The sequence below is a fragment of the Felis catus genome, chromosome E1, assembly GCF_018350175.1.
Source record: "Felis catus isolate Fca126 chromosome E1, F.catus_Fca126_mat1.0, whole genome shotgun sequence".
NCBI classification, from domain to species: Eukaryota; Metazoa; Chordata; class Mammalia; order Carnivora; family Felidae; genus Felis; species Felis catus.
Genome location: NC_058381.1, coordinates 28,187,225 through 28,212,671, shown reverse-complemented (window position 1 = coordinate 28,212,671; position 25,447 = coordinate 28,187,225). Strand labels below are relative to the sequence as shown.

Here is a 25,447-nt window from a genome sequence, read left to right as displayed (position 1 = left end):
GACTTCAGCCTAGGTCATGATCTCACCATTCTCAAGTTCAAGCCCCGTGTCGGGCTCTGTGCTGACAGCTCAACAGAACCTGGAGGCTGCTTCGGACTCTGTGTCTCCCTCTCTCTCTGCCCCCCTCCCACTCACACTGTCTCTCTCTCAAAAATGAATAAACTTAAGCTTTGCACAGTGGCAGTATCGTAGCCAATGAGGTTTATCCGAGGCGCGATTATTGCTAATTGAAAACTTTTCCCAAAAATGAATAAACTTAAAATTTTTTTTTTAATTTCGGCACGACAGTCCATCTTATGGATGGCCCATAATTTATATAATCATTCCCCTAATGCTGGACAATTAGGTTGGTTCAATTTTTCACCACTGTAAATAATTCTGGGTAATGGGTAGAGATGGTACATTGAACATTTATAAATAATCAAGGAACACTGAACCACCAAGGATGACCAGACATCTGGTCAGACAAAAGCCTCTAACATGAAAGAAGCTAAACAAACCAACCACAAGAAGACAGTTTGGAGAAGGCAGATTATGCAAAGGGAAGAAAACTAAAAATGAAAATAAAAACTATCATTAGAGAGCTGGGACACCTGGGTGGCTCAGTCGGTTAAGCGTCCGACTTCTGCTCAGGTCATGATCTTGCAGCTTGTGATTTTGAACCCACATGGAGCTCTGTGCTGACAGCACGGAGTCTGGAGCCTTCTTCAGATTCTGTATCTCCCTCTCTCTCTGCCCCTCCCCAGTTTGCACTCTGTCTCTCTCTCCCTCAAAATAAATAAACATTAACAAAAATTAAAAAAAAAATCCTCAGCTAAAACACCTTGCACCTGAAAAACAAGTACAAGAAAGTAAAGAAAAACAAATAAAGATCTTAAATATATGATTGTAGAAATAAAAAATTGAATATACAGGTTGGGAAAAAACATGTAGGTGGAAAAAATGTTTTTTATTTTTTCTTTTTAGAGAGAGAGAGAGAGTTCAAGTGGGGGACAGGGGCAGAGGGAGAGAGAGACAGAGAAAGAGAATCCCAAGCAGGCTCCATGCTCAGCACAGAGCCTGATACAAGCCTGACGCGAGCCCATCGCGAGGTTCGATCCCACGACCTTGGGATCATGACCTGAACCAAAATCAAGAGTTGGATGCTCGGGGTAACTGTGTGGCTGGGTTGGTTGAGGTCTGACTCGGGTTTTGGCTTAGGTCAAGATCTCATGGTTCATGGGATTGGCTCTATGCTGACAGCAGGGAGCCTGCTTGGGATTCTCTCTCTCTCTCTCTCTCTCTCTCTCTCTCTCTCTCTCTCTCTCTCTCTCTCTTTCTCTGCACCTCTCCCCTGGTCACGCTCTTCCTCTCTCTCAGAAGTAAATAAATAAACAAAAAAGCCGATAGGGTGCCTGGGTGGCTCAGTCAGTTAAGCGTCTGACTTCAGCTCAGGTCATGATCTCAGAGTTTGGGGGTTTGAGCCCCATGTTGGGCTCTGTGCTGACAGCTCAGAGTCTGGAGCCTGCTTCGGATTGTGTCTCCCTCTCTCTCTGCCCCTCCTCTGCTCATGCTCTGTCTCTCTTTCAAAAACAAATAAACATTAAAAAAAAAAAGAGTAATATACCTGGTTATTTTAACAGCCTCAAGAGTCCAGAATTCAAACTGACCTAGAGAAAAACAAACCAGCCAGAAATAAATCTTAAACCTCCTTTTTCACAAGAGATAAAATCAGGAAAAACAACAAATAAAGTTAGCATTCCAGTGCCACAAATTAGGTGGTACAGGTTTACCTGATTGATAAAAATACAGAATAGAAAAATAAGCAGAATACTATTTAGCAATAAAAAGGAATAAAATAATGATAAATTTATCAGTATGAATGAACTCAAAAACATTATGCTACATGAAAGAAGTCAGACACACTATACACTATGTGATTCCATTTTATTTCCAACTTTTTTTTTTTTTAATTTTTATTTTTGGGACAGAGAGAGACAGAGCATGAACGGGGGAGGGGCAGAGAGAGAGGGAGACACAGAATTGGAAACAGGCTCCAGGCTCTGAGCCATCAGCCCAGAGCCCGACGCGGGGCTCGAACTCACGGACCGCGAGATCGTGACCTGGCTGAAGTCGGACGCTTAACCGACTGCGCCACCCAGGCGCCCCTATGTGATTCCATTTTATATGAAATTTCTAGATAAGGCAAATCTATAAGAGATAGATCCATTGTTGCCCATGGCTAGGGTTGGGGCATGGGAACCAGGGCATCTGCAAATGGGCACAGGAGAATTTGGGTGGGGAGGGTCATAAAAATGTGCTAAAACTGGATTGTGGTAATGGTTTGACAACTGTATAAAATACTAATCATTAAACCAAATAATGGGTGAATGTTATTTTATATCATACTTCAATAAAGTAGCTAAAAATGTCAAGAAAAAGTACAGCCATTATATTTAGAGATACATACTGAAATAATCATGCCTGAAACACCATGATGTATGGGTTTATCTCAAGATAGGTTTGGAGGTTTAAAGTGTAGAGGTATAGATGAAACAAGATTGGCCTTGAGTTGTTCATTGCTGAAGCTTAACTTAGTGTTGCTAAATAGGAGAATACTATTATTATTAATCTATTTTAGTTTACATTAGAAGTTTTTCACGCAAAAAAAGTTTTTTTACTATGTAAAGAAGGAGACCATCCTTTCCCACATGATTTTAAGTACCTTGAGATGCTGATACCCTGGCCTCCCCATCTGTGAATAAGAATGATGGAGAGGAGGAGCAGGAGGTACAGCCTCCTGGATTCTACATTTAATAGGTGAAAAAAAAATTAAAGGTACAGATAAAACTTAGGGGTCATATTTTTCTCCTTTCTTTCCTCTTATATAACACATTCAATCCACAGCAAGTCTTTATCATTTTTCCTTTAAAAATATGTTCAGAATCTGACCCCTTCTCACCACCTCCAGTGCTACCACTTTGGTACAAGCCATTCTCATCTCCTGCCTAGAAGAGTGCAGTAACATTCTAAGTAATCTCCCTTCTTCCATCCTTTTACCACTCCCAGTCTATTAACACAGTAGCCAAGTATCCTGCTAAAGCCTAAATTCAATCATGTCACTCTTCTGCACAACACTAATCTGAGAAAACAGAAGAGAAGGAAACATTTCCTACCTCTTTACCTACCCCCCCCCAATTTTTTTGGACAAGAAGTAGGTTTTATTGGTGGGTATGAGTAAGGAGGGGCAGCACTGAAACCCTCATGAGTGCAGGGCCTGAGATTTATCCAGGGGGACACAATTAGGGATATATCTGATCCCACAGCCACCAGAGATGAGCTGCCTTTCAGCCATAATGTCTTCAAATTCACCCACATTAACCTTGGTAAAGTACTACTTCTTGGAGATGTAGATGTTCTGTCAGCCAAGGAACTTGAACTCAACCCTGCATAGGACCTCTATCACATGATTCTTGTTCTGCAGTTTGGTGTGGATGGACATGCTAATTTGGCCAACGTGGACCAATGTGCCCTGCAGCTTTCTGAAGACACCCCTCAGCCTCAGTGCAGGACAACATCTTGTTGATGTGGATGATAGGAAAGAGTGGAGCCACACACAAATATGAAAGCCATCTTTGCCACAGCTTTTCACCATATACTTGTTGGCACAAATACCCGGACTTGGGAGGAGAGCTGCTCACATTCATCCAACACCATTTGGCCAGAGTGGGAACCCAACCACTTTTGCCTTTTTCTGCCCTATGTGACACCAAGGACCTTCAATGGCGCACCCAAGGGATGGAGCCAACTTATTTTATGAAGCAGCATTAGGGGCGCCTGGGTGGCGCAGTCGGTTAAGTGTCCGACTTCAGCCAGGTCACGATCTCGCGGTCTGTGAGTTCGAGCCCCACATCAGGCTCTGGGCTGATGGCTCAGAGCCTGGAGCCTGCTTCCAATTCTGTGTCTCCCTCTCTCTCTGCCCCTCCCCCGTTCATGCTCTGTCTCTCTCTGTCCCAAAAATAAATAAAAACGTTGGAAAAAAAAATTTTATAAAGCAGCATTACTCTGATACCTAAACCAGATGAAGACCATGTAAGAAAAGTACAGAATATTATCCCTCATGGACATAGATACAAAATTACTTTAATTCCTTTAAAACTGCAAACCAAATCCAGCAATAAACAAAAAGAGTAATAGTACATCATGATCAAGTAGGGTTTATCCCAGGAATGCAAAGTTGGTTTAACATTAGAAAATCAAGCCATATAATTCATCATATCAACAGATTAAGAAGTAGTTGCAGAAAAAGTAGTTAACAAAATTCAATATCCATTTATGATTTCAAAAAACTTAGCAAGGTACCACTAGACTGATAAATGGTATCTATGAAAATCCTACAGCTAAAACACTTTATGGTGAAAGTATTTTTCTTCCAGATAAGGAAAAAACAAGCATGATTACTTTAGCCACTTTTATTCCAGCTAGAGGTTAAGGCAAGGAAAATAAATTAAAAGCCTTAGTTTGGAAAGAAAGAAGGAAAACAGTTTCTATTCACACATGACATGACAGTTTATGTTGAAAATCCTAAAGCATTTACACCAAAAAAACCTACTAAAATTCGTAATTGAATTTAGCAAAGTCACAGGATACAAGATTAATACACAAAAATCAACTGTATTTCTACATACCAGCAATGAACACTTAAAAAAATATTTTTAATGTTTATTTTTGAGAGAGAGACAGAGTGCAAGCAGGGGAGCGGCAGAGAGAGAGGGAGACACAGAATCTGAAGCAGGCTCCAGGCTCTGAGCTGTTGGCACAGAGCCTGATGTGGGGCTCGAACTCACGAACTGTGAGATCATGACCTGAGCTAAAGTCGGATACTTAACTGACTGAGTCACCCAGGCACCCTCCAGCAATGAATACTTAAAAAATGAAGGTTGTAAGTTAAAGAAAGACAAATCCCACATGATTTCATTTATATGTAGAATCTATAAAAACAAAATGTTTGTTAGACTCATCAATAGAGAGAACAGATTGATGGTTGATTGTCGGGGGTGGGGGTGGTGGTGGTGTGTAATGGCTGAAGGGGATTAAGAAGTACAAACTTCCAGCTATATAATAAAGAAGTCATGGGGATATAATATACAGTATGGGGAATTTGGTCAATAGTATTGTATTAACTTTGTAAGGTGACAGATGGTAACTAGACTTACTATGGTAACTTTTTCACAATGTATACAAATGTCCAATCATTATGCTGTACACCTGAAACTAATATAATATTGTATGTCAATTATATCTCAATAAATAAAATAAAAAGGAAATGAAATTTCAAAATCAATACTATTTACAAGTGGTAAAACTTCACATTTTCCTACCACTCACATTTCTTCCTGTAGACTGTACATAGTCTACAAAAATGTTATTTTTTTACAAAAATATTATTAATAAATTTCTTTTTATGATCAGAAGGGGAAAAATCATAACACTTTGTTTTAAAGCCCCAAAGTCTTGCTAATATCCTTGTCTTTCTTAGTGAGGACCTAACAAATAATAAAGATACATGACTTAAAGCTACCAAGGGAACCGACTAAAGAAGTTAAAAGATTATTCCAGGAATATAAATGACAGGATGGAGGAAGGAATGTACTAGGGTGGGGAAGATCAGCCAAATCCTTCATATAAACACTAGCACAAACATTTATTGTAGTTGACTATAAAAAACAGCTAAACAAGTTTTAAAAGTAGTATTCTGGGAGTCGCCTAGCTCAGTAGGTAGAGCATGTGACTCTTGATCTTGGGATCCTGAGTTCAAACCCCATGTTGGACCTCTAGCTTACTTTAAAAATAAAAAAAAACGTAATGCTCTGGGGAGAGGAATGGGGGCAGAGTGTGAAAGGGTGGATCAAGGGAGTGTTACTATTCAGATGGAGTCTTTCTGTATAATGCTTTTCACTTGCATAACATTACTTTAGTAAAATTATTTGGGGGCAAAAATCAAGGTCCAGGAGAAAACATAAAACACTGTCACTAGCAGAGATTATACCTGTAGTCCAGTTTCTCATTTTGGGGAAAATCTAAGGATACTGCTCATGAGACATACCTGAAAAGGAGTGAAAAACCCCTCTGAAATTATAACTACTCAGTTAAGAATATAAGTGGTAAATTATAAACTCCCAGCTTTCTTCAAAGTAATCTGTCCTTTTGCACTTTTTTAAAAGATTTTATTTTTAAGTAATCTTTACGCCCAGTGTGGGGCTCAAACTCACAACCCCAAGATCAAGAGTTGCATGTTCCACTGACTGAGACTGCCAGCCATCACATCACACTGTTAATCAACAAAGTGAAGACAGTCCTTTAAATTATTTACACCCTTTATCCCCTGTCCTAGGTGCATTTCTAGGTGCTCAAACTTTCCTAGAAACCTCTTCTTGCTATTCTTTTACTGTAAACACCTAGGGAACAATCAAGAGCAGAAACAGATGCAGGTAGCTTGAGGTGGTGCAAAGTGAGCCCTCTAGTGGTCGACAGAAGAGTACACTCCATTTGGCTAGACAACTTGGTAGGAAAGTGAACACCCACGCAAGCAATAATGGCCACACACATCAAGTTATACAAAATGATTACAGGGACGCCTGGATGGCTCAGTCCTAGAATCCTTTGTCCCCCTCTCTCTGCCCCTCCCCTGCTCACACTCTCTTTCAAAAATAAATATACATTTAAAAAAAAACTGTGAAAAATGACTACAAAGGGGCGTCTGGGGTGGCTCAGTCGGTTAAGCGACCCACCATGGCTCAGCTCACAATCTAGCGGTTCCGGGGTTCCAGCCCGCATCAGGCTCTGTGCTGACAGCTCAGAGCCTGGAGTCTGCTTTGGATTCTGTGTCTCCCTCTGTCTCTGCCCCTCCCCCACTCACACTCGGTCTCTCTCTCTCTCTCAAAAATAAACATTTTTTTTAAAAAAAAGAATGATTACAAAAAATATTGATGGCTTAAAAGCCAAGCAGTAATAAGTCAATCATCAACTGTCTTTTCAAAATGCAAGATACAAGTGGAGAGCACAGACATAATCCCTCTCTACCACAAATCATGCAGTCCAGTTTCCCATAGTTGAGAAAAATCACAGAGGCCAGTGCACCTGGAGTGCAACGGGTAAGATGTGCCCAGAGAAAAATATCACCTTTGTAATCCTGGTATCTCTCCTCTACCAGGTAAGTATAAGCAAATGGCATTGTTGGTACCTCATCCTCATTCCAAGCACTAGACACGTGGTCATTCTCTTCACTCTTCATGCAAACTCTAGATTGTCACTTAGGAAATGAAGACTTCTCCAAACTGTAAAAGCCAGACAGTAACATTTTGGGTACCATAATACTTGCAAAACAGACAAATGTATGTACAACATAAACCAGCAGACACTGCTCATTTACATATTCTAAGTCCCTCTGGGTGACATTGCTGTATGCTTGGTTCCGATGATGTGGTATGCTAAATAATTGCCTACAAAAAAAATACCGCTCTCCTAATCCGAAAAACCTGTGAGAATATTCTCTTACTTTGTGAGGCATGATGTTGACAGTGTGGCCAAAAGATCTGCAAAGGGTAGGACATCCCTAATCATCCACACATACCTAATGTAACCATAAGGCTACTGTATGAAGAAAGGATATAAAAATTGTAATAGAAAACACTTACACAAAATTATACAGAACAAGCCATACCCTTATAGGTAAATGAAACAGCTCACTACTAGACCCTAAGAAAAGCTCTCCATCTTAATGTGGCCTGGAATGTGCAAGACATACTCTTTTTTTTTTCTTCTTTTAAGGGAAGACCAGGGTAAAGCACATATGCAATCCCCTACTATCACAAGTTATACAGCTGAGCTTCACACATTTGGGGAAATCTTTGTGGTCAGCACAATCCTGGATTCAGTGGGTAAGCCTCACCTTGGGAAAGCCACCCTCATAATCATGGTATGTCTCCTACCAGTAAGGGTCTTCATACCTTGCCCAGCACCTCACCCTCAGATTCAAGTCATTCTACAGGTAGGATCACTTTCCTCATGCATTCTATCCACCCCACTGCTTCTGAAATAAAGAGTTTCCAAACTACAGTTACTATGCAGAAATATTTTGTACACCTGAATATTGCCAAAATCTTGGAAAATATATGCCTAAATGTAACCATGACCAGCAGTCACTGCGCTCATCTACATATTCCACACCCCTTTTGTTGATCTCATTTAGCACACCCTATTTCTACTATATAGTTAGTGGTGCTGTTAAAATAACATTTAAAGGTAAAGATGCTCTACAGATTTAAAGATAAACGACATAAATGAGTTCCTTCTTTTAAGGTTTTGGAGCTGATGACATCACTGATGTCTAGCACAGTTCAGTAAGCTGCTATCCACATGACTGAAATACCAAGACTAAAAAGATTAAATTTGGCAAAACTGCGTATGAAAATCCAGTCTTAGTGGGGCGCCTGGGTTGCTCAGTCAGTAAAGTGTCTGACTTCAGCTCAGGTCATGATATCAAAGTTCATGAGATCAAGCCCCACTTCGGGCTCTCTCCTGTCAGCACAGAGCCCTTTGGATCCTGTCTCCCTCACTCTCTCCTCCCCCGCTTGCATGCACTCCTCTCTCTTTCTCTCTCAAAAATAAATAAACATGAAGAAAAGAAAAGAAAATCCAGTCCTAAGATTGCTAAATAGGTTGTCCAAGGCTTCCAGCACAAGTACAAACTATGCTCTTTCAAATATGCAGCAAATGATCACCCTTACTTAAAAGAGCAGGTGTATAGGAGGGCAGCTGGCTGGCTCAGTAGGTCATGCTACTCTTGATCTCAGGGTGAGTTTGAGCCCCACGTTTGGGGTAGAGGTGACTTTTTAAAAGAAACTCTTAAAGAAAAAAAAAAGAGCAGTTGTATAAACACTAGTTCTAGTTCTGAGCTGAGTTAATTAGAGAACAGCTCAGGTAGCACTGATGATTGTCTATAGGACTGGAAGCCTGACTGACCAGGATGTCTTCCCAAGCAAAAATAAGTTGTGCTTCCAAATATCCTTAACCCTCCACTCTTCCCTGAACGGATATCTCTGAAACCCAAAACAATACTACTGGCGATTCCATCCTACAAGAAGCCACCCAGCCTTCATTGATTCATATTAGACTCTTCAAAAAGAGTAAATCCTGTCTCAGGCAATGGTTAATGATTCAAATATTTCACATCGACATATAAATAGTCTTAATCCTCTCCTGCCTTCTTCACTGTAAATTAAAATTGGAGTTTACAGGGGCGCCTGGGTGGCGCAGTCGGTTAAGTGTCCGACTTCAGCCAGGTCATGATCTCGCGGTCCGTGAGTTCGAGCCCCGCGTCGGGCTCTGGGCTGATGGCTCAGAGCCTGGAGCCTGTTTCTGATTCTGTGTCTCCCTCTCTCTCTGCCCTTCCCCCGTTCATGCTCTGTCTCTCTCTGTCCCAAAAATAAATAAACGTTGAAAAAAAAAATTAAAAAAAAAATTGGAGTTTACAAGTTCCAACTGTTCTTCAATTGTTTCTCCAAGACCACACCAGAATCACCTTATTTCCCAAGTCTTTTTATTATACAAAACTCTTCTGGTGTTCTGTCCTCTGCCAAAACAAATTAGCCAGAGTTTCATATCGTTAAAACAGGAAGAAAAAATGCTGTTTAAAAATCTTATTAAAGATTAACAAGTAATAACTGAGAACATACAGGTGTCTGACATGGAGAGAGAAAAACATTCTGGGGCAGAGTAGGGAAGAGACTCTGTGATGTGAGCTGCAACTATTCCTCAAATCTGGCCTTTTGACAGTAAACAGTTTGATTTTTATAGATTTTCTCCCCCAAAGAACAACTATGTAATATATATCCATATATACACATAAACATATATATGTATACACAGTCTAATCTATAAACAAAATATCTACGTTTTGTTTTGTGAAATAAAAGTTAAGATACCTTGAAATCTGGCAGGAACCACTCATGTAAGGGAGAAAGATGATGTCTAAGAACTAAACTACTGTTACCACCAAACAACTCTTAAATTCAAAATGCCATTTTCAGAAGATTTCTTTCTTTTTTTTTTTTTAATTTTTTTTTTCAACGTTTATTTATTTTTGGGACAGAGAGAGACAGAGCATGAACGGGGGAGGGGCAGAGAGAGAGGGAGACACAGAATTGGAAGCAGGCTCCAGGCTCTGAGCCATCAGCCCAGAGCCCGACGCGGGGCTCAAACTCACGGACCGCGAGATCGTGACCTGGCTGAAGTCGGACGCTTAACCGACTGCGCCACCCAGGCGCTCCAGAAAATTTCTTAAACAAATAACACACAGCTCTTAAACCACCCATACTCTTCACGAGACTAATTCCAATATTTCACAAGAACTTATTGCTATCGGCCTAGTTATCAAAACATTCATCTGACACAGTGTGCCTTATGGCAAAAAAGGTAACTTTCTCTCACTTTCTTGTAGCTCAAGTAGGTTAAGGAAGACATTAGTGCTGGCTAATGTCATTAATGGTGGCTCAGACAATTAAGCATCCGACTTTGGCTTGGGTCATGATCTCACGGTTCGTGAGTTCAAGCCCCACATTGAGCTCTGTGCTGACAGCTCAGAGCCTGGAGCCTGCTCTGGATTCTGTCTTTCTCTCTCTCTGCCCCTTCCCTACTCACGCTCTGTCTCTCTCTCTCTAAACAATAAACATTTAAAAAAGAAGAAGAAGAAGAAGAAAAAAAGACATTAGTGCTATAATCCTCACAGAAGCCCTATAGAACTCAGTATCCCCTGAGGAGAGCCATATTTCTTTGACTGGAAAAATATAAGGAAATACAGGTGTTTGTTAAATAATAACATGTTAACATAGAAAAACTAAAGAATCTTCTTAGTTCATTTTTCAAAGGTTGCAAAACTTTATTGCCAAAACCAGACAAAGTAGACATAATAACTTCACAAATTAATCTCAAAAATAAAAATGCAAAACTCTTAACCAAATTGATAACATCTTTATGAGTATTAACATCTTGTAGAGTATTAACATAACATACACAGTAAATTAAATAGGTTTTATACCAGGAATATAGGACCTAAGTACATAAAAGTATATGTATAAAAGTGTGTGTGAGTGTGTGTGTGTGTGTGTGTGTGTATATGTATGTATTTATATTTATAAAGTATAAAAGTAGCGTGTCATATGGGGGGAAAGATTACCTCATAAAGAGTGCTTAGAGGGGTGCTAGTGTGGCTCAGGCTGTTATGCCTCTGACTTGCAGGTCATGATCTCATGGTTGGTGGTATTGAACCCCATGTTGGGCTCTGTGCTGACAGCACAGAACTTGCTTGGGATTCTTTCTCTGCCCCTTCCCTGCTAGTGTGTATACACTCACTCTCTCTGTCTCTCAAAATAAATAAATAAACTTAAAAAAAAAAAGAGTGCTTAGAAATTTGGCTCACCACTGGAAATAAGGAAAAAATTACTTTCTTCCTCCTACTTTACATTTAAAAATAGATAGGCTAAAATATCCAAATTAAATTATAAATCATGTAGAAAAAATACAGGTAATTATGTTTATAATTTTGAAGGAAAATTTTTAAATTAATTTTTATTTATTTATGATTATTTATTTATTTATTTAAATGTTTATTATTTTTGAGAGAGAGGGAGAGAGAGAGAGAGAGAGAGAACAAGCAGGGAAGGGGCAGAAAGAGAGGAAGACACAGAATTGGAAGCAGGCTCCAGGCTCTGAGCTGTCAGCACAGAGATGCAAGGCTTGAACTCACAGACCATGAGATCATGACCTGAGCTGTAGTCGGCCACCCAACTGACTGAGCCACCCAGGCGCCCCTATGATTTATTTTTTAAAGTTTATTTATTTCAGAATGGTTTTTTTTTTTTTTCTAAGTAGGCTCCTTGCCCAGCACAGAGCCTAACACAGAGCCCAACGCAGGGCTTGATCTCACAACCCTGAGATCAAGAGTCAGATGCTTAACTGACTGAGCCACCCAAATACCCCTAAAGTTTATTTAAGTAATCTCTACCCCCAACGTGGGGCTCAAACTCACAACCCCAAGATCAAGACACTCACACTCTTCCAACTTAGCCAGACAGGCGTCCTGAGACTTTTTAAAATATTTTCTTATTTAAAGTAATCTCTACACCCAATGTGGTGCTCAAATTCACAATCCCAAGATCAAGAGTCACATGCTCTTTCAACTGAGCCAGCCAGGGGCCCCAAAGAAAAGACTTCCTAAGCATGTTATCAAAGTCAGAATTAAATACAAACTTTGACTATATTTGCATACAAAAAACATGAACAAAGTAGAAAATCTCAAAGTTTAAAAATTTTTTTTTTTAGTTTTTAAAAATTATTATGTTTATTTATTTAGAGAGAGAGAGAGACTGAGTGTGAGCAGGGGAGGGGCAGAGAGAGAGGGAGACACAGAATCTGAAGCAGGCTCCAGGCTCTGAGCTATCAATGCAGAGCGCGATGCAGGGCTTGAACCCACAAACCATGAGATCACGACCTGAGCTGAAGTCAGACACTTAACCGACTGACCCACTCAGGTGCCCCTAAAATCTTTTTTTTTTTTAAGTTTATTTATTTTGAGAGAGAGCAAGCACGTGCAAACAGGGGAGGGGCAGAGAGAGACAGCAGGAGAGAGAGAATCCCACGCAGTGCAGAGCCCGATGAGGGGCTTGAAACCACAAACCATGAGATTGTGACCTGAGCCAAAACCAAGAGTCAGATGCTTAACTGAATGAGCCACTCAGGCATCCCAAAAACCTCAAAGTTTAAATACACATGACAAAGTAGGAAGATATTTGTGATGTACAGATTAGGCAAATAGCCCATATAATGCAATATGCTTATCAGACAGGGTAGGCAGCATACGCATTACGAATATGGGTTTTGATGTCAAAGATGAGCAGAATGCTTGGCCTACACTAAGCACAATAAATATTAGTTACTGTTTCTGATAATTAAAAAAAAACAGGCCTGTTACAAATATATATTTAATTTAATTAATTTATTTATTTTTGAGAGAGGGGGAGAGAGAGAGAGAGAGAGAGAGAGAGAGAGAGAGAGAGAAGCAGGGCTCACCTGAAGCATGGCTTGAACTCACCTGAAGTGGGGCTCGAGCTCACCTGATACGGGGCTCAAGCTTACCCAATGTGGGGCTGGAACTCACAAACCCTGAGATTATGACCTGAGCCAAAGTCAGATGCTTAACCAATTGAGCCACCTAGGTGCCCACAAATATGTTTTTTAAATTAAAGTACTTCAGTTATAAAGTAGGAAAGAATGTACACAGATGTTCATTGCACCATTATTCACAATAGCCAAAAGGTGTCCATTCACAGATGAATGGACAAAGTGTGGTATGGATATACAATTGAATATTATTCAGACTTAAAAAGAAAATAAACTCTGACACATCCTACAACATGGATAAACCTTCAGGACATTATGCTAAGTGAAATAAATCAGTCACAAAAGACAAATACTACATGATTCCACCTCTGTAAGGTATCAAGAGTAGTCACAGAAACAGAAAGTAGAACAGGCTGAGAGAAGGGGGACTGGGGAGTTATTGTTTAATAGGTACAGAGTTTCAGGTTTGAAAGATAAAAATGTTCTGGAGATTGGTTGCACAATATTGTGAATATAATTAACATTATTGAACTGTACACTTAAAAATGGTTAATATGGTAAATTTTATGTTATGTGTGTTTTACCATTTTTACAAATTAAAAGTGGGCAAAGGATATAAATGAGATAGTTACAATGATAAGGTATATTTATCCATGAAAACTATATGAAAAAATTTTTTAACCTCTCTTAGTAATAAAAGATAACAATTTAAAATCAAGCATTCTGTGTCTCCCTCTCTCTCTTCCCTTCCCCTACTCACACTCTGTCTCTCTCTCAAAAATATTTTAAAAATTAAAAAAAATAAAAAAAATAAAATTAATTATACCTCAATAACAAAGAAGGGGGGAAAAAGCACTTAAAGACTGCTAAGGGCCAGTGCTGGGGTGGAGGTGGGAAAACTAGCCCTCATATGCTGTCAATAGGAGTATAAGTGGTACAAATATTTGGCAGTATGATCCAAAATGAAAATGTACATACTCTCTAGAGGACCCAGGAATTCTTCCAGAAATGTATCCAGAGAGAGAAAGAGAGAGATAGAATGCTATTTAATCACAGCAAAACAACTGGAAATAATTCAACTGTACATTTATAGGCCACTGATTAGAAAGATGGCCCTTAGGACAGAACAGTATGCAACCACTAAACTTAATTTTCAAATAATTTGTAATTACACGGGAGAAAGCTTCTGACAAAATATTAAGTGTAAAATAAAAGATATACAAATTTCTTCATAATTTAACCACAAATATGTAAAATAAACACTTTTATGTGAACTTGTAGAAAGATTAAAATAAACCAAAAAAATAAAATAAACCAAAATTTATCTGAGTTAAACAGAATGTGAATCAATTTTATTTTCTTCTTTATATTTCCTACATTTTGTTTTCTACAAGTATATATTTCCTGTAAGTATATATTTTCTACCATATATTTTCCACCAAGGTACAAAATAGAAAAGTATAGGGAGAGAGGTGCAGGTCAATCATCTGATCATCCTTTCTTTTAACAGGTATCTACTGAGTACCTACTAAAGTCATACACTGGGCTAGGGGCTCTAGGAAAACAACAGTGAGTAAAATCCATATGGTCCTGCTCTACTGAAGTTTTCAATCTAGTTGGGGAGACATATGTTAAGTAAACGATCACACAGAGGCATTTGGTGCTATGATAGCCTTAAAAGGGAGTCTAAGAAATTTGGTCTGTATCCTAAGAGCAAAATAGGAAGTGACCTGAACTGAAATGTACTGTAGAAAGAACATTTTGGCTGCAGCATGGGTGAACAAACTAGAGAGGAAGAGAAGATGCAGAGAGACCAACTAAAATGATCTTATGTACCTGCAAACAAAATGGTGGCAGCTTGGCCTAGAGGTAGAGACATGAATATCATCAAGACATGTCAAAGAGAAAACTGATAGTATTTGCATGTGCATCAAACATGGGGAGTGGAAGGGAAGTGGTCTGTGCACATGGAAGGATGGATATTCAATTCTGGAGGCAGGAAATGCAGGAAAAGGACAAGGTTTTGGGAGTGGGCTGAAGAAGATAAGTTAGGTTTAAGACAGGCTGAGTTGAGAGACTTTGCACTGCTCAGAACGCTATCAGATATTTGCTTCTGTAGGTCAGAGAACAGGGCAGAGCTAGAAATATAAATTTAAGAATCACTGGCATATAGTCACTGAAGTGTGAATGTGAGTAAGATAGCAAAGAAAGGGAGAGAGAGAGGGAGACAGAGAGACAGAGAGAGAGAGAATGAGAGGGAACAAGAGAGGAGAGAGACAGAGAGAGACAGAGAAAGAGAGAATGAGAGGGAACAAGAGAGGAGAGAGACAGAATAGTTAGCAACAGGTCTGCTATGAGGCTTTAAAAGAACTGTAACATTTCAGGGCCAGGTTATGGAAGAGGAGTTTCCAAGGGTGACAGAAAAGCCAGCTGGGTAGGAAGGAGGAGTGTAGCATCACAGAAATGAGAAGAATGTTTCAAGAGTTTATGGAGGACAAATATATATGGAGCTCCTACCATGTATAAGGCTTTGTGCAATTGACAGTGATGTTCCAAATATGTGTCTGAGGCTACAGGCTTTATTATAAACACCTTTTTTTTTAATGTTTATTTTTGCGAGAGACAGAGAGACAGAGCACGAGTGGGAGAAGGGCAGAGAGAGAGAGAGGGAGACCCAGAATCTGAAACGGGCTCCAGGCTCTGAGCTTTCAGCTCAGAGCCTGACTTGGGACTTAAAGTCGGAAACCACGAGATCATGACTTAGGCTGAAGTCAGATGCTTTACCGACTAAGCCACCCAGGTACCCCTATCATAACCACCTCTAAAGCTAAGCCTGGATTCAAAGTTTTTTCTCAGTCCAAACAGCACTCATTTCTCTCACCATTCCCAAATCCACTTGAACATGCAAGGTCACCATTTTTAGAAGTTCTATATTTTTAGGTTAAAAGAAAATAAATTTCTCCTCAGCCACAACAGAAATATTCAGATTACTCCTCTCTAGTATCTCTAGAAAATGGCCCAGTAAACTGAATTATTGTAAGCATCACAGAATTATTGTAAGCATCAAGTTCAATTAAATATATATAAAAGCACCTTTCTCTGGCACTTTACAATTGTAGGCATTTAAAAAACATGTTTCACAGCATTAGCACTCTGTTGAGCTAGTGTGTAACAAAGCTTTATTCAGCTGAATACACATATCAGAGTATTTTAAAATGAAGAAGCTAAAATTTATTATGTACCTTTTCTGTGCTAAAGACTTTATATTTGTTAATTTGATCTTTCCAATAACCCCAGGAAATATTACTTTCCACCTGAAGGAGATGAAACTGAGTAACTTGCTGCAAGTCTCACAGATGGTAATTTCCTGAGATGTGATAGAAACTCAAATTTGTACGATTCCAAAGCTCATGCTCATTTGTCCATAGCAGTGCCTCTCAAACTTTTTCATCAAGTGACCACAAATTGCAAAGGAAAAAACACCCATATTCCCAGGAGGCTTTGTATGATTACAGAGGTATCCAGTTTGAACTGGATCTTTCTTCTTATATTTATCCGAAAATTTATGTTTGCATTTTACTTTACAATATATTACTTTATTTAATGTGTTTTAAGTAGCTTACCAGTTAAATCATTCAATTCTTCCCTCTCAAAAAAAAAATTTTTTTTTTGAGACTCTGACAGCATAGGAAGGTACATAAAAATCTCATAGCTTTGTTTAGTTCCTAGTGCCTGGCCTCATAAACCTGGATCCTACTTTGAAAGCCTGGATCCTACTTTGAGAGCAAAATGCATTAAAGAAATCTTAAAAATGTTCTGACAACAATTATAGGCAATTTCTGACAATAATTATAGGCAACTCAAGGGTCAAAATAAGATATTAATAACGCTTAATTGTAGGACTACAGATAGAGTCTACTTTTAACTCTCCACTGTCAGTGAAACTAAGTTCTAAACACGACCGATTCCAATGAGTTTGAGCAAACTAACTGAAGGACTAACCCTGAATATGTTAACACCACCTCTTCTTCACCCAAGACTGGTTGCTTTATAATCATGAATTCTCCTTACGTTTATGCAATGCCCACTGTGTGCCCAGATGTGACTCATACTAGTAGTTAGCACTGAGTGGCAAACAAGCCTTATTTTGATTTGTCCTACCAGACTTTCCCCGCCTTACCAAATGGGGGACAAACACTTCTTCCTTTCTACTTCCCAACCCCCACCCCAAGATGGGCTCACAATTTGGAGGTAGTTCAGGGTAGAAGAAAGGGTACTAGGTTTTAATTTTTGTTTCAAGAAAACTGTCTAAGCTTCTATGTCCTTGTTTTACACCTCGTGGTATGATTGTGAGCATTTAAAATGTGTGGGATTTGCTAAAGTGCTCAACGTGTTTCCTTCCTTAGATCTTAAGTAGTTAGGGAGCTCTGATTTGAAATATTTAGGAAGTTCCTTTAAGCTAGGGGAAAAAAATCAAGGCTAAGAATCTTACCAAAAGGTAGTGAACGAGTTACTCCCCTAAAGAAATCATACTCACCTAGCCAAGGAAAGACTGCGTAAACCACCTTCCAAACCGCCTCAATTCCCTCAAAGTTCTCTTTCAGAATCGGGCCCTTCTCAACTCTGTACCAGAGTAGGAGATCTTGCGTAGCCCAACTATTTCCTCTTAAGAACGGGGAGCCCAGCCCACCACAGGGACATTACTTGCTTACTTTTCCAGCTACTTCTTAAGCCAGGTAGGCGCTGAACCAACGGTCTCGAAAACCACCATGCTTCACACTGGACTCGCGGAGAAAGCGTGGGTGGGTGCGGGGATTGGGCACCCAGTGCTCCCTGCGGCGTTGGGGGGCTGGCCCACAATCCCTCGCGCAGGCGAGGGCCGGAAAGGAGAAGGGGGAAGGCAAGGGGGACACCCGACAAGCCAAGAAAGTGGAACCCTATAATGGAAACACTGATTAATCCTTATATGGCCATTCTATATCCCAAACCGGTAACTAGCCAGGGTGTGCGTTACCCCCATTCAGGGAGCTCATTCCTATTAATAACTCTGAGGTTTCCACTCAAGCGGCAGGGCTGAGGTGAGATGTCGTGTGTAGGGCCTGGTCTCTGTCTTGCGGTCTTCATCCATCTTTTTACTGTCAGGATGTGCATTTTATGGGAAAACCCTACATGATGGGATTTGGAAGAACCACGACTAAAATGGTGCGGCTACTTGAAAACCTGGCATTCCTCCTCAGTAAGGCCAAGTCCTAGGCCTCGAGCAGTCAGGCCGCAGACCCCGCCCCTTCCGCTTACGCGTGACGTCACACGGCGCGGGCCGGCGCGAGCGTGCGGCGCTGTGGCAGGGGTTTAGCAACTTTGGGTTGGCGCCGCTGCGCGCGTGGGTGTCGGGCTTTGAAATGCAGCGGGATTTAGTGAGTTTCCCGCTGTCCCCAGCGGTGCGGGTGAAGCTGGTGTCTGCAGGTTTCCAGACTGCTGAGGAACTCCTAGAGATGAAACCATCCGAGCTCAGCAAAGGTAATGACTCCTGATGGCAAGTTGAGGTACACGGACCCCCGTCTGTGCCGCCTCCATCTCGGTTCTTCCGCCTTCAGGCTTCAGCCCAGTGTCCGTCAGTTTCCTCCGCCCAACGCTGCGTTTGTAAGGTGAAACCGCTCCTTGACTCCAGTTAAACATGGTTTGAACGGTTAGAACTGTGGCCTTGAAAACATTTACTCATTATCTCATTTATTACTCAAGAAGAGCCCTTTTAACGTGGATTATTATGTACAATATGTTGATGAAGGAGCAGATGCTTGAGAGGTTAAGTAACTTTTTATGATAACTGGGCTAGGATATCGTGGAGCCAGGATTGGTACCCAGACAGCTTATCTAGTTTTCGCTGTTCCAAAATCCAAGGGGCAAGGGATTACATTTGAGAAATGGAGGATTCGTGAGAGGATTTGAGACACTGAGCGAGAAAGGGAGCAGAATCCCCAGAACCTGGAGAAAGCAATACAAAGAAGACATTGCTTCTTTTATGTCATTCACTGGAAAACAAAACAAAACGCCCCCCCAAACCTCTTATTCCAGAACACTGTAAATGATACATTGGTGGGAACCACTGTGTCATGAGGTATACAAAAATGAAGCTGTATGCTGTCAGTCCCACTCCACATGCTATATTATGGTGTGCTCAGAACTGTCCTCTGAAGATAGAACAAAATTTTAAATCCTGGCCCTCAACAATGGAAAATAAGGAAGTTTCAACTTGTCATTCAAGAATAAATGTAGACCCAAGTTAACTTTTAAATCTTAAGCTGCACATTGCCTCCCAAATTTTAATGGGCTCTTTCAATATATTGATTTTACAAAAAAGAAATGAGAGAATCTGCATGATAATAGGTAACAGTTATTGAGCATTTTGGATGGCTTCTGTATTCTATCAAACTTTTCAACATGTATTGTGTTATTCCCGTTTCACAAAAGAAAAAATCTGATGGGGCGCCGGGGTGGCTCAGTCAGATGAGCGTCCGACTTCGGCTCAGGTCATGATCTTGCAGTTGGTGAGTTCGAGCCCCCCGTCGGGCTCTGTGCTGACAGCTCAGAGCCTGGAGCCTGCTTCAGATTCTGTGTCTCCCTCTCTCTCCGCCCCACCCCTGCTTGTGCTCTGTCTCTGTCTTTCAAAAATGAATAAACATAAAAAAAAAAATTTAAGAGCGTTTTACAAAAGAAAAAATCTGAGGCAAAAAAAGTAACTTGCCCATACTAAGTAACTACATAGTAAGTGGTTCAGTCAGGGTTTACAAACCCAAGAAAGCTGACTCCAGAGTTTAGACTCTTTAGTTGGGCATGATTTTCATTTCCTTATCACCATTGTTGTCTTTTGTTAGCACCAAATTTACATTCATATCCTAACTAAATCAAGCACTGACATATCAAATTCATAAGTGATGTCACCTTCACCATTATTTCTTTCATTAGCAGCTTGTTTTTGTTTTTTTAATGTTTATTCCTTTAAAAAAATGTTTTTAATGTTTATTTTTGATAGAGAGAGTGCAAGCAGGGGAGGGGCAGAGAGAAAGAGACAGAGTGTGAGCAGGGGAGGGGCAGAGAGAGCTGTCAGTGCAGAGTCCGATGCGGGGCTTGAACTCATGAACCATGAGACCATGACCTGCGCCGAAGTCGGAAGCTTAACTGCCTGAGCCACACAAGTGCCCCTGTTTATTCCTTTTTGAGAGAGAGACCATGAGCAAAGGAGCAGAGAGGAAGAGAGAGAGAGAAAAAGAGAAGGACAGAGGATCCAAAGCGGGCTCCACACTGACAGCAGTGAGCCCGATGTCGGGCTTGAACTCACAAGACATGAGATCATGACGTCAGCTGAAATCTGGTGCTTAACTGACTGAGCCACCCAGATGCCCCAGCAGCTTCTTTTGTAATTGCCATTTCCTTAAGCCATATTGTCTGATAGGAATGAAATTGTGTAGATAAGGAAGCATAAGTGTATTGTTTAAAATATTTGTGCATTAAAATTATTCTCAGTAAATAATTTTGAAGTGATATATGAATTTTTGATGACAATGTTTCCTTAAAAATTTTTGTTATGAATAATACATGCACATATACTTTTTTTTTTCAATTTTTTTTTTCTTTAATGTTTATTTATTCTTGAGACAGAGACAGAGCCTGAACAGGGGAGGGGCAGAGAGAGAGGGAGACAGAATCTGAAACAGGCTCCAGGCTCTGAGCTGTCAGCACAGAGCCTGACGTGGGGCTCGAACCCACGAACTGTGAGATCATGACTTGAGCCAAAGTCCCACGCCCAACCGACTGAGCCACCCAGGCACCCAATGCACATATATTTCTTAAAGTTAAATCTTGTTTTAGGCAGTTGGAGGCCATTTTGTTCTCTTCTGAAAATAATTTAGATACCTTATTAGAGCAAGATAACTATGACTTCATGGGACCAAAAGGGACTGCGGGTACATTTTTATTTCTTTTTTATTATTTATTTATTTATTTTTTTAATTTTTTTTTCTTAACATTTATTTATTTTTGAGACAGAGAGAGACAGATCATGAATGGGGGAGGGGCAGAGAGAGAGGGAGACACACAATCGGAAGCAGGCTCCAGGCTCTGAGCCATCAGCCCAGAGCCCGACGCGGGGCTCGAACTCACGGACCGGGAGATCGTGACCCGGGCTGAAGTCGGACGCTTAACCGACTGAGCCACCCAGGCGCCCCAATTTTTATTTCTACCTCTAGATACTCTTGTAAGTATTCAAATGCTTTAAAGGTTTAGGTTTCTGAATTCTATTTTTGAGGTAATAAGTAAATCATAAAGTATGTAAAGAGTAAAAAATACAGATACTTGCCTTTATTAACTTGAAAAATTCAATAGTTAGTGGAATGTTACGTTTTTATGTTTCTTTACTCTTGGCATCCCTCTTATTATGTAAAATTAGAATTAATGAAGACAATCCAATAACATGTTAGACTTTTAAATTTCTAAAATCAGGGTGTTTTGGTTTTTTTTTCCTTATTTTACTTTCAGAAGTTGGGATATCTAAAGAGGAAGCATTAGAAACTCTGCAAATTATAAGAAGAGAATGTCTCACAAATAAACCAAGATATGCTGCTGTAGCTGAGTCAGGCAAGAAGTGTACAGCACTGGAACTTCTTGAGCAGGAGCATACCCAGAGCTTCATAATTACCTTCTGTTCAGCACTAGATAATATTCTTGGGGGTGGAATACCCTTAACCAAAACAACAGAAATTTGTGGAGTACCAGGTGTTGGAAAAACACAATTATGGTAAAGTTAAATGTTCCCCTCTTAAGGGTAGGCTTAATAACATTTTATGTAAGTAATAGAATATGGTGCTGTGGGTCTATATTCAGGAGACCAAAAATGACATGTATGTGCTCTTAATTGTGTGTGTGTGTGTGTGTGTGTGTGTGTGTGTACATGCATCAGACAAAAATCAATTTGCCATTTGTGTTACATCAGCACCCCATTTTGATAAATTGATATGGATTATTTTGATATCCAAAAATGTTTCTTTTGCAGCATTGTAATGTGTTTATTAGGGTAAATAGGCAGTCTTCTATTTTATTATATAATTAATTCCTGGGAGTATATTTGAAAGTCAAATATTTGAAACTACATTTATGTATAAGAAAGGGTTTCCTTCCCAGAGGCCTAAAAACCACGAAAAAATCCTTAGTCATGGTTTTATGAGTACACCCCCTGCCCCACTAATCCAGATATCAATTGATACACATATATTTGGAGCAGAGAGTTAGCCACATCTGTAGCCTAATGGTGGTACCTAATGGATGGTGATGTGGCATTGAAAACCATTGCCTTAGAGGATTATGATTATGATGATGATTATGATTTGGTCATTCAGCTTTCTCTTGACAGTATGCAGTTGGCAGTAGATGTGCAGATACCAGAATGTTTTGGAGGAGTGGAAGGTGAAGCAGTTTTTATTGATACTGAAGGAAGTTTTATGGTTGATAGAGTGGTAGACCTTGCTACTGCCTGCATTCAGCACCTTCACCTTATAGCAGAAGCACATATGGGAGAGGGTAAGTTAGCAAGTGATCCTCTTTCTTCTGTATAATAAAAGTAATTTGCAATTGTACCTTTCAGTCCTCAGCAAGAAACCATTTAGAATGAAGCTTAATGACTTGACAGTGTCCTAGTGTCCAACCTTCAGATCTCTTTTACAGAATTAGAAATGCCACAACCGGGGCGCCTGGGTGGCGCAGTCGGTTAAGCGTCCGACTTCAGCCAGGTCACGATCTCGCGGTCCCTGAGTTCGAGCCCCGCGTCAGGCTCTGGGCTGATGGCTCAGAGCCTGGAAGCTTGTTTCTAATTCTGTGTCTCCCTCTCTCTCTGCCCCTCCCCCGTTCATGCTCTGTCTCTCTCTGTCCCAAAAATAAATAAATGTTGAAAAAAAAAAATTAAAAAAAAAAAAAAAAAAGAAATGCCACAACCTAGACTGGCTTTTTCTTTTCCTTTTATGACCCTTGCTTCTGGGCCACATAACTTGTGTGTGTATTTCAGTGTATGATTTCAAATCATCATGCTCTGACCTGCCAGGTGTAAATTAATGTTGTTGGACACTTAATGTAAGTAAATGTTGTCCCAGTGCATTCAGTATATTCAATGCATTCAGTTTATATTGACTGCCATACTGGCTTTTTTAATAAACCAAAGGTAGCTTTGAAAAACCATGTTGGAAATGTTTGGAATATTAAGCTGATTGACTTTAGGGGGCTCTGAGTAGAATGTAATTGACTTCATGGCTGTTTAATTGTATCATTAAAGTGTTTGGGAAGTTTTTTTTAAGCTTGTGAGTATAAGCTTATAAGCTTGTGAGAAAGAGTGTTTGATTTTTTAAAAAACATTTAAAGATGGGATACCTGGGTGGTTCAGTCGGTTAAGCATCTGACTTTTTAAAAATATTTATTTATTTATTTATTTATTTATTTATTTATTTATTTATTTAGAGGGAGAGAGAGAGAGAGATTGAGAGAGAGAAAGCGTGAGCAGGGGAGAGGCAGAGACAGAGACAGAATCCCAAGTAGGCTCCATCTCACCAACTGTGAGATCATGACCTGAGCTGAAATCAAGAGTTGGTCGCTTAACCAGCTGAGCCACCCAGGCACCCCTTAATTTGCAGTCATGTGAAAAAAACAAAGAGAAATTCCGTTATGTTACTTCTATTCAATGAAAGTAATAACTAGAAATACGAAAAGGCAAGCATTAAGACTGTAGTTGTATATGTGTATAAACAGTTTCTCAATAGCCTAGTATGTAAGGAAACAGTGGAGAAGGTGAAAATAAGAGGCCAGGAATTATGCAATGATAGTTTATAGTAATTTTGTTACAATTTTGTTATCTTTCAATTCAAGTGGAGAGTTTGTTATTCACGGTGAAGCATTTTGTTTTTCAAAGGTATTGTTTTCCTACTATCACCAATATATCAAAACAAATAAAACTAATTATTTTAAGATTGTTTTGTTTATTTTAGAGCACCCAAAAGCTTTGGAGGATTTCACTCTTGAAAATATTCTTTCCCATATTTACTATTTTCGTTGTCGTGACTACACAGAGCTATTGGCACAAGTTTATCTCCTCCCAGACTTCCTTTCAGAACACTCAAAGGTATGGCTCAAACTATTGAAATATAGTTAACCTTTGGAGTATCTTTGGAGGTGTTTGAGTAACATGAAAAATAAGTAAATAGTATAGTGGCATAAGCCCATTCAAAAATCTCTTCCTTGTTCTACAGTTTATTTGTATTTTCATATATTTAGCATATATATATTTTATGCCCAAAGTAAGAAATTGAAATAATATAGAAAGAGGTTCTGCCTCCAGTAATGGTGGAATAGTTTCTAACAAACTCTGTAGAAAGGTATAAAATGGAAAATAAAGCTACCCTTCTATTGTTTCCTAATACCTCTCCCTAAAGTTGATCACTATTGTTTTTTTGTGTCTTCCCAAAAAATTTTTTATGTATTTTGCAGTATTTTAATTTTTGTTAATGGGATAAGACTGTAATATGGTTCTGCACCTTCCATTTTGGTTGAGAGTTTTGCCTATCTTTCTATATCACCACATGTAGATAGACCTCATTCTTTTTGTAGCTACATATTATTTCATTTTAAGAAGGTGCTTTTTGCTCTTGGTGGGAACATAAAATGATACAATTGCCTCAGAAAACAGTATGGCAATTCCTCAAAAATTGAAAATAGAATTACCATATGACCCAGCAATTCCACTTCTGTGTATATAACCAAAAGGATTGAAAGCAGGGTCTTGAAGAGATATTTATACACCTGTGTCCATAGCAACAATATTAATATTACCTAAAACATGGTAGCAACCCAAGTGTCCATTGATGGATGAATAGATCAGCAAAATGTGGTATATACATACAATCTAATTTTGACATACGCTACAACTTGGATGAATCTTGTGGACGTTATGTTGAAATGTTGATTTTGTTGGTGAAATAAGCCAGTCACACACAAAAAAAGATATGCTGTATTCTACTTATATGTGGTGTCAAGCGTAGTCAAACTCATGGAGACATAAAGTAGAATGGTAGTTATTAGGGCCTAGGGGGAAGAGGAGAATGGGCAGTTATTGTTTAATGGGTATAGAGTTTCAGTTTTACAAGACGAATATTTGTATTTTACTATATAAAAAAAATTGGGGAAAAATTAAGTACCTTAATTTATTTAACCAATCCTATTATTGGTGATCTTTTAGATGCTATTATTAATAATTGTT

The 25,447-nt window shown here is 39.5% G+C and overlaps 2 protein-coding genes, 2 non-coding genes and 2 pseudogenes across 13 annotated transcripts in view; 2 read left to right on the top strand and 4 right to left on the bottom strand.

The window, feature by feature from the left end:
- Window positions 1–18,387, bottom strand: part of TEX14 (testis expressed 14, intercellular bridge forming factor) — a 109,518-nt gene extending 91,131 nt beyond the window's left edge. For 6 of the 9 annotated variants that reach the window (XM_045044796.1, XM_045044795.1, XM_045044794.1 and 3 more), the window contains exon 1: window positions 1,607–1,625. The gene's annotated coding sequence lies outside the window, so the exon portion shown is untranslated. Of the gene's footprint in view, window positions 1–1,606; window positions 1,650–7,161; window positions 7,181–17,870 lie in introns of those variants that run through there. The other 3 variants (XM_045044798.1, XM_006940144.5, XM_045044799.1) reach the window with 3 other exon arrangements.
- On the top strand, window positions 167–296 carry LOC111557948 (annotated as a pseudogene).
- LOC123382065 lies at window positions 2,053–7,273 on the bottom strand (annotated as a pseudogene).
- On the bottom strand, window positions 7,035–7,200 carry LOC111557933. The gene has a single exon (XR_002738342.1). It is a non-coding gene; the product is annotated as a U1 spliceosomal RNA (small nuclear RNA).
- On the bottom strand, window positions 7,817–7,980 carry LOC111557925. Its single transcript, XR_002738334.1, has one exon. It is a non-coding gene; the product is annotated as a U1 spliceosomal RNA (small nuclear RNA).
- Window positions 18,388–18,456: 69 nt separating the features above from the next.
- RAD51C (RAD51 paralog C) overlaps window positions 18,457–25,447 on the top strand; it is a 39,040-nt gene continuing 32,049 nt past the window's right edge. The window contains exons 1-4 of one of the 2 annotated variants that reach the window (XM_011289106.4): window positions 18,457–18,675; window positions 21,691–21,949; window positions 22,562–22,728; window positions 24,180–24,313. In XM_011289106.4, coding sequence (XP_011287408.1) covers window positions 18,558–18,675; window positions 21,691–21,949; window positions 22,562–22,728; window positions 24,180–24,313 — 678 coding nt within the window. In that variant the 5' untranslated portion in view covers window positions 18,457–18,557. The other variant, XM_045044804.1, reaches the window with a different exon arrangement.